This window comes from Phaethon aethereus, assembly GCF_964289735.1.
Source record: "Phaethon aethereus genome assembly, chromosome: 8".
In the NCBI taxonomy this organism is placed as follows: domain Eukaryota; kingdom Metazoa; phylum Chordata; class Aves; order Phaethontiformes; family Phaethontidae; genus Phaethon; species Phaethon aethereus.
This window is the reverse complement of record NC_138584.1, coordinates 11,444,795-11,460,121: the sequence shown is the minus strand read 5'-3', so window position 1 is coordinate 11,460,121 and position 15,327 is coordinate 11,444,795. Positions and strand designations below refer to the sequence as shown.

The following is a 15,327-nucleotide window of genomic DNA, read 5'->3' as shown; positions in this document are numbered from 1 at the left end:
GTATAGGAACAGAAGTACTGGATGTTTGAATGCGCTTTAGGAATCCCCATCGGTGGCGTGTGGCGTGTGCGTCTCGGTAGCTGCTGGAATGCCTACAATGGCCGCCAGCGCTTTCTGTTGTACAAATAGGGACTTGTTTGGGGTCCTTCCCACAAACGCGCTTCATTCCCTCTAGTGCAGAGTGCCCATTTTCCTGTATAATTGCACCTACACTGGATTGGTAGTATGCAGCAAACACCCAGCAGCATCCGCCGCGGGGTGGTTGACGTGAATGCCGCGCAGGGAGGCTCTTGCCCTGTGAAGGCTTTGGGTTACAGCAGCGTGATAAACAAGTGGTGTTACCAGAAGCGCCCTAACATCCTGCATCTCCAACAGAGGGTCTTTTCCCCCTTTTACAGGGGATTTACTGACTTTGAAACATAGGAAGAGCAAGATGTGAGTGGACCAAATTGTGACTCCAGTGCTAGTTTTTTCTGCTGTTTGTTTCACCCTGTGTTTTATTGTTAACGATTGTTAAAACCTGTCGTCCTTACCAGGGCAGACCACTACAGCTGAGCCCTCATGAACCCAGACAGCTTCAGGAGTCTGCATTCCACCCACATCTTGCTTTACTTTGCATCTGAATTACCCACTAGGTGCGCGCAGGACATAAGTAGCAGAAACTGCCCTAAGCCTGATAGTTAATCTAGGACTAAAGGAAGTTACAGTGAATAGGAAATAGGGGTCAGGATCTTCTTGGGGCAGTGGTGAGAGCTCGCCTAGTATTGCAAGTCCAAGCTCGCATGTCAGACTTCAAGACTGTCAATGAATTGGAGAGGGTTTTGTTCTGCAGAGGTGCAAAAATAAGAGGTTTGGAAAGCATGTTTGCTGAAGGGAAGCTTTGCCTTGTCCCGCTGATGTGTGCTGGACCAGACTATATCTATCAAGGAGCTTCTAGTATTGCTTTTTTCAGCTTAGGTCCACTGGGACGGGGGTAGACACGTCTGTGCTCTGTCTGAGGGTCAGGCCCTCTTCTGCCTTTATCATTTTGCAGAGGTTTTTCATATTGTTGGCAAATTGCCCTTAGAAAATGAATCTTTTCTCTGTAGGCTTACATGCAATTGAAATGGCTGGACTGGTACAGAAGTATTTGGGCTCATGCCAGCATCACAGGCTTATAGCTCTAGGATCTGATGACCCTAAAAATGTATCTAATTTTCTCGGCTTGGCATTAATTTAATGCTCTTTGTCTGCTATTCCAAATTCCAGAGGGCAGCAGATGCACCTATATAGAATTTCCCTGGAAAACAACAGCAACTATATTGGAGGAGGTAGAAATATTGTCAGAACTTCTGTGATGTATCTAGACTATGGGCTTCAAATTAGGGGTTAATAAAAAGTGTTATTCATCATTCCAGGAAATTGTCAAGATCACTAAGTATTGTACTGACTTGACCTGTGTTACATTGAACTGACTCTTCCCATGTTTCCAATAAAAACATACAGCAGATTGTTCCACAACCAGTGTCAAACTCAAGTTAAAAATAAATCCCCTCATAATTTAAATGTGTAGTGTATATACTAAATATATCACCCAAAAATATATATCTCGTAAGGAAAACGATCTAAAATATATCATCCCTGAAATCTCCCCTGGGTCTTATGCAAAATCACAGTTTTCAGTTACGATTCCTAAAAGTGAAAATAATCCTTTCTCACTTGTAAGGCACCTAATCCTATTTGTTTTACTCTGGTTTTATTGCAACACTGAACCATCTTTGTTTTGTTCAAGTGCAGGATTTGTAAATACCTAATTATAGCCCTGTTTTTTCCCCTTGAAGCATTACATTTGGCACCTCGGAGAACAGCCTCTTTTCAACTACCGGACAGTTCAGGGGAAGCAGCAGACGTGGTCTCAAAACAGTGGGGTACTGCTGACGAGCTCTCTTGGACCACTTCACCTCCTGCTCTTGGAACGGCAATCAGATGAGCCAAAGGGCAACTTTAGGAAAATATTTTTCTCTAGTAGCAGTAACATCTGCCTCCTTGGCAGGCCCCGCTGGCAGTTGTGTTGGAAGCTGTGGGTTTGCCCCTGGCCCTGCCGCGTATTTACTTTGCTGGGGGGTTATCCTGAGCTTCGCTGGATCCTCTTACCTGATTTTCTTTTGTTCTGTCATCTTCCCCCTCTGACGCTTTGGCTGCTTAACTCTTTATGTGTACCACGCAAAGCAAAAATTAAATGTGCAGTATGAGATGAAATCTATTAATTTGTAAGTATTAATTAGTAAATTCCTTTTTGATTAGAGATTCGGCTGTTCTCGTCTGTTTAGCTGTATTTATTTTGCTTCAGCCTAGGCAATTTCACCACCGCTGTCTGAGCTTTTGAAGGTGCCGCTCTCCATGTTTGTGTCTTCTGCTCTACATCAGATTCTCTTTGGCGCTCTCATTTCTCCTGCATTTTACTCTCCTCGTCTGAGTCACTCCTTTTTGACTGGTGCTTCATTGCAGTGGAATTATGTTATCATAAAGACAATTATAAAGTAATCAGCACGGGCATATCAATATTTATTGAAATACTGAAAAAAAAATATAAATTCCATTGGCGATGAGAAACTCCTGGCAAGAACTGACATGACAATATGTATTTCACCGATACAGTAAGAGAACTTTAACTTCAACAAGTAACTCACTGCACATTCTAAGAGTTGCATGGATTTAAATCCAAGGCAGCTGCAGAACATCTGTAATACAAATAGTCAGACTTTACAGATTGTCTGTTTACAAACACAGAACAACTATAATAAACCAGCCAAAGCCAAACACTTTGAATTTTAGTCTGCTTTTACTAATATGTCCTGTAATCAATAATGCAGTCAGAAGTAAATGTCTGGTTACAAAGTAGTTAACAATTAACATGAGGGGTTTTTTTTGGTGGGGTTTGGTGGGGGGGTGTTGGGTTTTTTTGTTCGCATACTTTGGGCAATCTAGTGGGATTCTCAGAACCACAGATGTGGGCAAATATATATTAGTTGATCTGAAATTGGTTCCATTGAACGGTGTGAAAAACTTTTCTTCTATGACCTTATTTTAATTCTTTTGTCCTGTATATAGATAATGGTGTTGTGGATAAAGTTAGCAACACTTTTTTAAGTTGTTTTTTTTTTTAGATTCAGTGAGATTCACTGTAGCATTTCAACAGGGAAAAAAAAAAAAAAGAGAGAAAATCCAGAATGCAAACACTTGCACTATGCTTTGTTTTTCTTTTAAGAAGGAAGGAATGACCATACTTATCTTGTACGTGGGTATATGTATTTCACAGCAACCATCAAATGCCACCCACATCTTACGTTCAGTTAATTTAGTTTGTTTGAGGGAGAAGGCTGTTATTTAAATAATACTTGCATGTCTGCTGTATGGGATGACTAAGGGAGCTGTGCTTGGTTTGCTTTTGGTCCATATGATGGTACGTGTGTTCTGTGATACGAGACAGGCATCTAGGAGTCGCAGACACTAGGCTTTGCTGTGTTTGTACCCTATGTGCATGGACAGAATATTAGAGCTGATTAATACAGGTCATTAAAATCATGTGCTTTGTACTAATGCAGATGTAATAACTGATGTCTTTGGTATACAACGTATGAATGGTTTGGAAAAGACCTTTTCAAGTTCACATGAGACAGAAAAAGCAACTCACATAATTTACAATAGATTTAAATAAACTACATTTAGGATTATGAAGATTTACAATCAAGTGAATGATTTTAATTTGTAAAGACCCTTGTGTGTCCCTGAACTAGGTTCCACTATCTTGAAGACATGCTACAGTAAACACATATATTTGGCTTCTTCATTCCGGCTATATCTTATATAAAGATGAAACCAAAGAACAATAAATTAGCATCATAATTGTCTACAGTGGAAACTATCATATACAATATAAATAAACTATTCAAAAGCCAGCAATCTTCATGAAAAAAATTAAAGGATTACGATTTTATACAGTTTCTACAAGTGATTGTGCAGCCAATAATCTCAAAAATTAAAGTAAAAATGAAATACCCCTATTGATTTTAGTGTCTCACGACATACAGTAATTAAGTACTGGTAAAATAATTACCAATTTAAAAGAAATAATAAGGAAATCACTGCTCTGCAATTCTATCACAGTTTTTTCCCCACAGGACCTAAAGAATGTAAACACTATGTTTTTTGTTAATGTTAGAGATTAATACTTTATTTTAAATGTATGTTGATCCACACTTGCACAGTTACCTTTAAGGATAATGAAATAAGGCAAGACTTATAACTGTGGCACTACATGTTAATACTGATATCTTCATTTGGACAGAGAGAGAATTGTTTGTTCTTCTCTAATATTTGTTCTGCAGCAGACTTTGGCCTACATAGCAGTATCACTCCTCTTTCTTTGCGTAGATGTGTATTACCTAACTTTAAAAAGAGAAAGTTTCATTAGATATTGGATGTTTCAGTTGAAATTTAGTTTCTTAATTAAGGGCAATTTTGAAGATAATTTCTTAATAAATTCCATGGCATCATCAGGTCATATAATTCATTTGTCTATTCTTGCATCACTAGATGCATTTTTTTAAATTTAAGTTTTAGTTTTTTAACATCAGTATTTGATGTCTTAGAAAAATCTTTTTGTGTGCTTGTCAAAGAAGCTATGGCTTGTGATGGCTAAAATATCTCCATTTCCTTTACTTGGAAATGGCCATGAGTATATAGCAGAGCCGTATTTTAGCCACTGCACTAGTTAAGTATACGTTGAACCGGCTAATTTGGTTTGGAATATTTATCTTAGCTATTTAATAGCTATCTGGTAACAGCAGTAGAAGAGGGATGCTGCCTGAGAGAACAACATGAACACATGACAAAACAAACTTCAGAACACAGTAAGAATGCCAAGCTCGCTGGGTAAGAGACTCTTCGTATGAGCGGTCTGCAGACCTGAGACCCCGACAGTCAACACCAGCCTCCTAGGATTTGGTGGCGATACTACATGGCACGTGGCCTACGCCAGCTCTCTCTTACAGATTGTTGAATGGATGCCACATCATTTATCACAGAAGTAGTAAGTGTTGGGTCCTTGGAAGGATGACAGAAAATGCTATAGATGCAGTTTTGCATCTGTTGTAACTGTTTTAGAAGTCCTGCTATACGGTGAAGGAATTTCGTGCACTGAAACTCCCCGCTACCTTAGCTCAATAATACGGATCAGGTTTTTTTCTCCTAAGTTTCTTCATAGTGGCAATCAGCAGAGATAAATATACAAGAATCATTCTGTCCTTCTTCTTGTTGACATTGGTGATAGTATCCACTCGGTAAGTTCACTTCACTCCAGTATGAAGTCCTATATAGATTCCTTTGGGGATGTGTAGCATATGATTCACAGTTTGCAATACAAATACCCTGATACATCACTTATTTACTATTAGTATTTGATTATTATACCATTTTGCAAAGTCTTAAAACCATGTTTTAATTAGTGTTGCTTGGAGCAGTTCAGAATATATATATATCTTTTTTTTTCCTTGAAAGCAGAAGCTCTAATGGGTATAATTTATGCTCTCTTTGCATGCAGCATTTCAATGAGAAGGTTATTACATGGCACATCCCCGTTCAGGTGTTTGTAGTAGAGGTATTCTTCGGCCTGCATACTGATGGCCCGGATTTCTGGTAGTCGCAGGAGAAGCTGCCCAAATTTGTCTGTTTGCTGTGGGTAATTACACATTGTGTAGTCCAGCAGAGCAGCATTCACTTGTTCCTGAACACCTTCCACAAGCTGGAAGTTCTCAAGATTTTTGACATCTGAATGATAATTAAAAAAAAAAAACAAAAACAACAATTCAGTTGCATATTAATTCCTGTTTATGAAGGCAGTGTTTCACTAAATGGATGTATTTTTTTTCCTCCTGACAAAAGCATACTTTAAAGCTGCTGAATATTCAGTGAACCCTTTTACCAACTTTCCTGGGAAAATGATCACAAAAGAGCTTTAGTGAAGTGTCTTGTTGAAATTATGCATATACCTCAAATCAATTAGACACCAATGGAGTCTCAGCAAGGTCAGCTCTTTTCACAGCTTACAAAAAGAAAGGTTGAGGATTCCTAAAGTAGAAGACCATAATATATTGCTAGCAAATGAGTCCCAAGAGGAAGCCCTATCTTTAACCTAGTATGTTACACAATTCATATAATGCTGTATTAATTTTTCTGACCCAAGGTGAAATCTGTGTCCAGGGTATGATGTAGTTAATTCTAATAAAAAGTGACAGGGTTCTTGTTTCTGTTTGACATTTTCTAAATGATTCTGAAAGCCTTTGACTTGTCTAGCCTATGTTAATGAACCATCTGGTACACTCCAGTGACTGCCAAAATAATCTTCCCTACTAGAAACTCTCTAAAATATATATTTCACTGACTAATGATCTTTATAAAATGAAATCATTGTCCTTTGGGTGGAACACCAGATAAGAATGGTGCCCTTTAACCTGAATATGGTTTCTGAAATCCAACACTGATTTTTGATTTTTTTGGGGGGGTGGGGGGGACGGGGTATTGGACAACAGGGGCATTTACATCAGTAGGGCAGGTACAGTTTGTTCACTCTGCCTCTGTTTGATTATCTTCTGTTCCTATACAGCAAGTTCAAGCCCTGGAAACTCTGGTCAGATATAAATGCCAGTATATTAACTCCTCATTATTTGCTTCCCTGTGTAAAAATTACTCTGATGGCATTGTCTTTTGACATGTCTAGAGAATGCAGAAGTTATTGTAAAGCTTGCAAATTAGAATGCTGGTATAGTGCAGACGGAGTGAAGTGATCAAAGTGCACTTGCTGGGAGAACTTGTTTTGGTTGGTGTTTGATCATTTATACCATCACTGGAGTACTGTAACAGAGTTTCTTGTAATGCTAAAGCACGGTGATATTGAGCATAATTATGCTGCTAAGTCACTTTGAATAAAGACAAATCTGCTCCTCTATGGATGTTCTTGGAGCACAGGAGAGGGGGAATTTGGCATTGTGAATGCCAGCCTTTGATTGGAGCGGAAATGAGCGTTTCCTTTGCAAAACAGGAACACGCGTTGGTCCCCCAAGCCGTCAGCAGCCTGGGAGGCTGTGCAAATTGGGTCTCGCTGCACCTTCTTCTGGAAGAGCTTTAAATAGAGCAAATATTGGTTCCCGCACATAACTGCGTGCTGGAACATGAGGGAAATGGTTGGAGAGGGCAAACATTTTCTTCAGGACAGGAGGATAGGAAGGCTGCCCAGGATCCCAACGGCAGCGCAGGGTGGCACACGCAGCCTCCGGGGCCTGAGTTACAGCCTGTGAGCAGGAACCTCTCGGGCATGCTGGTGGCTGGCTGCACTGCAGGTTTGCTCTCCCGTGAGCTGGGGTGAGCGTTTCCTGCGGCGGCCGTCACTGCCGGCCTCTTTCCTGTCCCAGTTTCACTGTGGAAATGGAGCAAGTGGCTCCCAGATTTGTGCTGCTCGTTTTGGGAACTGGGGCCCCTTGCTACAAGAAGGACATTTTATTGCTGGAGCGTGTCCAAAGAAGGGCAACGAAGCTGGTGAGGGGTCTGGAGCACAAGTCTTAGAAGGAGCGGCTGAGGGAACTGGGGTTGTTCAGTCTGGAGAAGAGGAGGCTGAGGGGAGACCTCATCGCTCTCTACAACTACCCGAAAGGGGGTTGTGGCGAGGTGGGTGTTGGTCTCTTCTCCCAAGTAACCAGCGATAGAATGAGAGGAAATGGCCTCAAGTTGCGCCAGGGGAGGTTTAGATTGGATATTAGAAATGTCTTTACTGAGAGAGTGGTCAAACATTGGAAGAGGCTGCCCAGGGAGGTGGTGGAGTCACCATCACTGGAAGTATTCAAAGAACATGTGGACGTGGCACTCCAGGACATGGTTTAGTGGGCATGGTGGTGTTGGGTCGATGGTTGGATTTGATGATCTTAAAGGTCTTTTCCAACCTTAATGATTCTGTGACCTCTGTCTGAATTTTGCTAGCTGGCTTAAGGAACTCGACAACAATACTGACATTGTGACGGCTGTCTGACAAGAGTCATCTGAACTTTGCGTTATCCATAGTGAGGAGAACTGGAAACTTCAAAGTTGCTATGCCTGGTCTCTTAGCTATTCATACTCATGTATCCAAAGTCTTTTTGCCAGTTTCTCTGGAGATCTTTGGATAATCATGTTTTCGTGCATTACACTGAACATTTTCTCACACAAGATAGAGCTGTTTATTTTTTTACAAACCTCCATAAAACTCCCAAGGTATTTTGTAGCGAGTGCAATCTGGATTAAAAATTGGGTGTTCTAAGCATATTTTTATGAAGTTAAGAAAGGAAGAGTATCAACTATCACAATAATTTAAAATAGGTCGCTTTCAGATGCAAAATGCAATCATGAATGAATTGTTAGAACATAAGAAATTCCTACAGAAAACAGGACTATGCTGGAGATTAAACTGTGTTAAACGGCAAGATAAAATCTATAATGATTTTGGAATCAGTATTTCAATTTTTTTCCCCCCTGTTAAAAATAACTTTAAATGTCAGGAAGCTTTAGAAACTGTTAGGTGATTCAGCCTTTAAATTCCAACGGCATCTTTCTGTTGCAGCCTGTTTTGAATCATACTCTGAGATTAAGTTGTGCTGACTTCTTGGAAAACCAGGTTCATTCTCGTTTTAGCTCTCTTTCTAAATATTACTGCATGGAATATATTTTTATTGGCAACATCACAAAATCAATTTTTACAAAGATAAGAAGAAACGAAATCTGAGAATTGCAAATTTTCTGTGTTTTCCTGCAAAATTGGTGAATTCGATGTATGTTTTATGCATGTATGCATCCTGTCTTCAGCTGTATTGATATTCTATTCCAAGTCAAAAGGAAGCATAACATTTTATGTGGTATTACCCTCATATACAGGATCGGTGGCTTCTGGCAGTAGGTGTACCTGTGTGTTTTATAGGTGTTCCTATACGCTCGTCAGCTACGTGGCCTGGCTGAGTTGCATGGATGTTGCAGAACTACAGGGGAAGAAGGTCGGTGTTGGTTTTTTATCCCTCATCTCAGTGGACAGTTCTTTAAATACTCATATGTGGCGACATAAGCACTGAAGTCAGATGTGAAAACAAATCCAATTAACACTAACAGTAAACTAAAAGTAGCTCTGGGGCTTCTATACCATATCCAGCCTGAAGAAATACTTTTCATGTATTTCCTCTACACAAATTCTTGATATTTGTGGTGAGGCTCAGTGCTTGTAAACAAGATGTTATTAGTTAAGCAGTGAAAACATGTAGAATCTTCCTGACTGTTTCTATACTGAATCAAATACTCATAGTCCACGTGATTATAGTTTAGGACATCACTACGCAATTCGTCTGTGTGTAGACCTCTCCAGGACTGCAGTCATAGTAGTGGGGATGTAGAGGCAACCTGATGACCAGTTACGTGTTTTGGGGTGAGTCTTCATGAAGTAACAAAGATGTTTGGATATGACTTTTTATAAGTGCTCTCATCTCATGTATATTAACAATAAATGCTGCAGTAAAGCAAATGAGACAAATTGAACAGAGAGGGAGAAGTTGAAGGATGTGTGCTGAGAGCACTGTGTAAAGCTCCACTGTCATTTCTCAACTCTCATATGATATTTTGTATTTTGCTAAAGAAGAGGTTTGCTGAACACATAGTTGCAATATAAATTACGTAGTTATTTTTGAGAGAATCGCAAACTCTAGCTCTAATAAAGATGAATAACAACAGAGGAAAACGTGTGAATATTAAGTTCTTTCCAGTGGCTCCAAGTTCTGCAGGTAGAACAAAAAACACTATTACTGTTTTCACTTCTGGTATTTAGCTGATAATGATACAAATGTTATTAAGTAATAACTTGGGTTTGTAAGTGGATGGTTTTCCTGTGCTCTGGGTTTGTTTTTGTTCTTGGTGCTTATTATGTAACTCTGGCTGAAGGTATGTGATTTAGTTTTCCAAGTATTTCCTTTTTGATAAAGATCGTTTGAACGCTAATGAGTTAACTTGGTGAAACATCAAGCAGTGCTGGTGTAAGTCTGCTGAAGGCGGTGGTACAAAATGAGTTCTGAAATCTGCCACTGATGTGTACAGCACAACAGTCTTTTATGCTTTCATATAATTCTTCATTCCTGTCTGCTTTTTAGAATTAGAATGTCTCTTACCAATCTTTACATCGGTTAGTAACAATTTAAAGTACACATGTTTAAGCTTAATGCAAGAAATCATTATCCAAGGTTTAGATGCTTGTAAATTAAATGAGTAGGAAAAGGTCCCCCCCTCCCACCCACACACCCTTTAAATCCTAGCAGCTAGAAAAAGTGTTTTGTGTTGCTACAGTAAGTATCAGTCTCTTATCTCTTCTACTTTATTCACTCAGGGACTAATTACCAACTTTTTACATGAAACAGCCTTACTGTGAGCTCACAGTGGGGCGCACATCTTTTTCTATCCTTATTGGAAAGTAAACCCTTAGGTCTTCTGGAATATATTATATGTTTTACAAGAAATAGCAATTGCTTTTCTGTCAAACAAAGAATTTTTGTTCTCTATAGCTTACTTTTGACAATTAAGACAAAAACAGTATTATAGTGTGTCAGGATCTGCTCTGCAGTCACTGTAAAGATCTGCCAGTATTCCCAGAAATCTCCCCAGTTTGATTATTTTCTATAGCTGCTATGAAGCTGTGCATTAAGCTGAAACTGCATACAACATTCAGCCTGAGGAGAGCACTTTGCATATTTTCCCCAAAAATGGGTCTGGTCTTTAGAGGGGGAAAATATTTAGGTTTCAGAGAGAGTTTCTCCCTCTCATATTCCAAACATGAAATACTGAAGATGTGGTGGGCTACTAATCTGTAGAGATCTTCCCTTGGTCTGGGAATTTTAAAAAGAGAAATTAAACAGAATGAGAGATTTACATTTGAAAAATACTAACTCCTTAGGAGCAGCATAAATATTTCCCAAAGCAGTTAAATAGGACTTGATACCAGCCCAGAGTTGAGCTTCCTCACCCTGAATGGGCTGACAAGCCCCATCACTTAAGGACTATATTAAAACCCAACCGGTCCCAAAGCTTAGTAGCTCTTCGGAATGACTGTTAAACATGTAAGTAAAATATGATGTCTTCTGAACTCTAGTGATGGTATTTTTGGCCAGGATGGCCTTCAGGCTCATCCTCAGAGAGGTTTGTCCGTTCTTTCCGGCCCGACTGCATGGCCTAATGAGCAGCATTGCCTCCGTTTAGAAAGATGCTGTTTTATCAGGGAAGGATAAAACGTGCCTCCTCAGCCCGAAGTCGGGGTTCCTGTCAGGGGCTTTGCTGTGAGGCTAATTCCCATTTGACCTTGAAGATGGAATATGTTAACTCTCGGGAAGGTTTTTCCTCCAGAAAATTTCAGAGGAGGGGACTACCCAGGACGGAGGTGGTGTTACCAAACCTTCCTGTATTTAACCATAGTTTTTCCCTAGTCTCTTGCCCACTTCCTGCTAACCTTGCAAGCCCTCCGGGTTATGGGACTTAAAACACAGGTAGATTTTGACATTTGATAAATTCTTTGAGGGCAAGAGTCGTAATGGTTGATAAAGTGCCAATCTCTGAAAATTACCCACAATTCTCCTTCATTGAAACTAATGGCAACAACAGCAGTTCCATATAGCACATCTGTCACAAAGGCAGATGTATGCCATTCTATAGCTAAGCCTTCTTGACAGACAAAATGCTATAATGAAGGAAGATTTATGGTAAAGATAAGCTCCTTACTGCAAAATTCCCCTCAGTTTTATTACAGCAGGGTTGTGCTGAATATTATTTACTTAGAAGTCACGGGGAAACAATTTTTGATAGATGTGTGTGTTAATCAGTGGTAAGGTGCTTTATTTAGCAGTTTCCAAACCTTGAAAAACCTTTACATTATAACAACAGAAGCCACTTTTATTTTCTTAAGACTCCTAAGTCCAAAGCGAAGGTGTAGAAAACTTTTCCTGTCTTTAAAAGGGTTCTTTTTTGGCAGTGGTTAAGCTATCTGTAACAGTGCAACAATCGCTCTCCGACTGTTTATTAGGGTCATAAAGTAATTTTCATTTTCCATTGAACATAACAGCAGATAATGGGCACATTGTTTTGAAAATCTTGATTAATTTCTTCTATAACAATATATTTCATTCATACTGAAGTACTGGGCAAAATTATATATATTTTTAAAGTGATAAGAAGATGCTCATGAGAGAACAAGCTGTAATTCTTAGTCTGAATCCTATTTCATCCCCTCAGTATTCAGTCTTGGTGGAACTTTGGTTTGTTTCAGAACAACACAGACTCAACTAAAACATATTTTCGTATTGTTTTATAGTCATAGGCTTCTTTCTAGTGTTATTTAAAATATCGAAGCGTATTTTTCTATTCCAAAAAGGTTGTAAAATGACAGATTCTTACTGAGAATATGATCTCCTAGTTTCTATTAAAAACTGAAATTATTACTGTATTACTGACTTTTGTGAAGAATTTTATAATTGCTTTTGCTACTGTTAGCTCTGCAATGGAAAGGGAGATATGGGGAAATACGCTGAATTCCTTTCCTTGTGCAACTGTGAAATTATGTTACTAAATTTCATTTGTTTCTTTTCTTGCAGTCTCAGTAAAAACAAAGGGCAAAGCCTAATGTGATCCTTTGACTGGTGTAATTACTAAATTATTCATCACTCAGGAAAATAAAATAGCTTGACTTTCAACAGCTCAAGCTGAATTTACTGACTTGAAAGTTAAACAAAATCTCCGCCTGCTTCTCATCCTGGCACCCCAGGAGCCAACATCCTTACTACCTGCAAATGAGGCATACGTGATATGGTGGTCATTGAAACACAATAAAACAAGATCCTGCCAGGCCTCTTCGGAGAAAGAGCTGCTCACAAGTCCTGGCCCAAAGTCCACAGCCAGCTCCACCCTTAAATCAAGTCTGGTGTTTCTCACTGAGACTCGTGAAGGAAAAGCATAGCCAGGTACAGCCACACAGCCAGGGATATGGAGAGCCAGTTGCGATAGCCGGCTCATGAAACTATGGCCCAGCCCAGAAGATGCCGGAACAGACCACAGGCGCCAAGTCCCAAGCAGTGGTTCCACTGCTGGCGCTTCGTCTTAGCCATGCCTAAGCCCCCGTTACCACCTCGCTTGCTTTCACCTTCTCAGGCCTGGAGTTATGCTCCTGCTGATGTCCCAGACCTGCTCCTGCTTTGGGTGAGCAGTGCAATGTGTTGCTTGTCTCTTGCTCGTCGGGGACTGAGGGCAGCCTGTCTGTTGCCTAAAGGCTTATTCCGTAGGTATTTTAATCCATGCTTAGCGTTCGCTGATAGGATTAGGTTCCACATAAGAGAGTAGCTGCTTCTTTCTTTGAAGACATGACAGAGGAACAGGAATTTGAAGAGCACTTGCTCTGTTGTGTCTTCAAGGAAATTCCCTAAACAACTGAATTCTCTCACCATACCAGGGTCCTACCAATAGTCTTAGCTATTGCTAGCTACAGGCTGCTCCGAGTGAAGGTGTGCTCCAGTCTCTGGGTTGAAGCTCTGCTGCTGCACTGGAAAAAATAACCCTAGGTGATTTAAGCCCAAACTTATAGCCTGCCTTTGTAGGCTGGTGGTGAGGGAACCTGCCTGGACTGATGTGGGTTTCTGGTTCCTCCTTCCAGGTTTGTTTCTATATTTGACCTAGTGACCACTTAAGGTAAATGACAGATAAATCCTAGAAAAAATGTCTCAATCTATGTCTCTCTTTTCCAGGAAAAAATTGTGTAACCACTATCCTGTGGAGCCATGGTCATATTTGTATGCCGGCACACGTTGATAAACTGGGGCAGAAGTGATTTAGCGAAGGTCTCGGAGATAAACTGAGAAAGAACATGAGTCAAAACTCATTTTTCCTAACTCCTCACCTAATCCCAGGTTCATATTATATGTCTGGGCTAGAAATGTTTGTCTTCTGAATATTCAGTTGGAATAAGTGTAGATAAGAAAACTAGTATGCTAATTGCCATGCTATCAGCAGGCTTCAAAAAATATATATGCTTAAATGCAGACAACTCTACAGCCATAGCACTAGTTTATATCACACTTAACAGTTACCAGAAAAAAGTACCACATTTGATAAAAGCAGAAACTAGGGTTCTTATGAGAGTTAAAAAATTTAGAATAAATAGTAAATTTATTGAACCAAATGGTTTTCCAGGTTAATTTCTAAAACATAATTTTAGTCTCCAATAGCACATGCACAATACAGGATTGCTGGTGTTTTAAGGGAACTGTCTGTCAATGTCTACAATTTGTAGGGTGTGAATAGTTTAAGATAGCATAAATATTTATGAAGTTCCTGGGAATGGTGATAGGGACATCATACAAAATCCCTGAAGTTATGAACTGAGGCAGAAAGAGTGTTATATGCAACTTGCAATAATAGACAGTATGGTATAATGTAGAGAGGAGCAAGAAACAATCTATTATTTAGCTGAGAAGCTGCTGAATGTTTAGGAGAAAAAGAAATGAAAATTTTAGAAAGATTTGCTTTTATCTAGAAAATATTTGCTCTGCTTTTGTTTAGACATTTGCAGCTTTTCTGAATGATTGGATTTATTGCACTCATGAGAAGCTTGCACATTATCTATCCTTTCCCTTTCTATCCCTCTTCTACTACTCAAGTACTGTTTAAAATAGGAATAATGGATCAGGTTCATCTCAGAGGTATTTCTACTGCTGCCACTGGAACTACACCAAGGGGTGATATAGTCCTAAAAGAAGAAATATAAATATTTTCTGGAAAAATATGGAATATAAATTTCTACTGAGGTTAAAACACAGAAGTGCAGCTGCCACTGAAACCCTTTTGAGTATCAGGCTGTATCCTTTTATAAAGCCCATCTGTCTCTGCAGATTATAAAAAATGCATGATCATAAAAAGCAGTACTCCTTTTGGGGAAAAACTTCTCTGTACTAATCTTGTAGTCACTTTACAAAACAGTTTTTAATCCCAAATTTGCATTTGATTTTCAGTCAGGAACTTTTGTGGTTTTTGCAAAGTTTTCTTATTCCATTAGAATAAGGTATGAGGTAGAGTTTGTTCAGGTGGCAAGTCCAGACTATGAATAAACCAACGTTATCATATGAAAGAGAATTAAACAGGCAGATCCAAGTGGGGATATATTAAGCCAAATTTAAGCTCCAGTAGTTGAATTTAGCCTGTACTAGATGTCTGGTTTGCCTCAGGGATATATTCAGCTTTCCAGCTAATCGACTGAGG

The 15,327-nt window shown here is 39.5% G+C and overlaps 1 protein-coding gene across 2 annotated transcripts in view; it reads right to left on the bottom strand.

Moving 5' to 3' along the window:
- Nucleotides 1–5,536: 5,536 nt before the first annotated feature.
- NR5A2 (nuclear receptor subfamily 5 group A member 2) overlaps nt 5,537–15,327 on the bottom strand; it is a gene marked incomplete at its 5' end in the record, with an annotated part of 93,079 nt that continues 83,288 nt past the window's right edge. For both annotated transcript variants that reach the window (XM_082003113.1, XM_082003114.1), the window contains one exon: nt 5,537–5,808. In XM_082003113.1, coding sequence (XP_081859239.1) covers nt 5,561–5,808 — 248 coding nt within the window. In that variant the 3' untranslated portion in view covers nt 5,537–5,560. The remainder of the gene's footprint in view (nt 5,809–15,327) is intronic.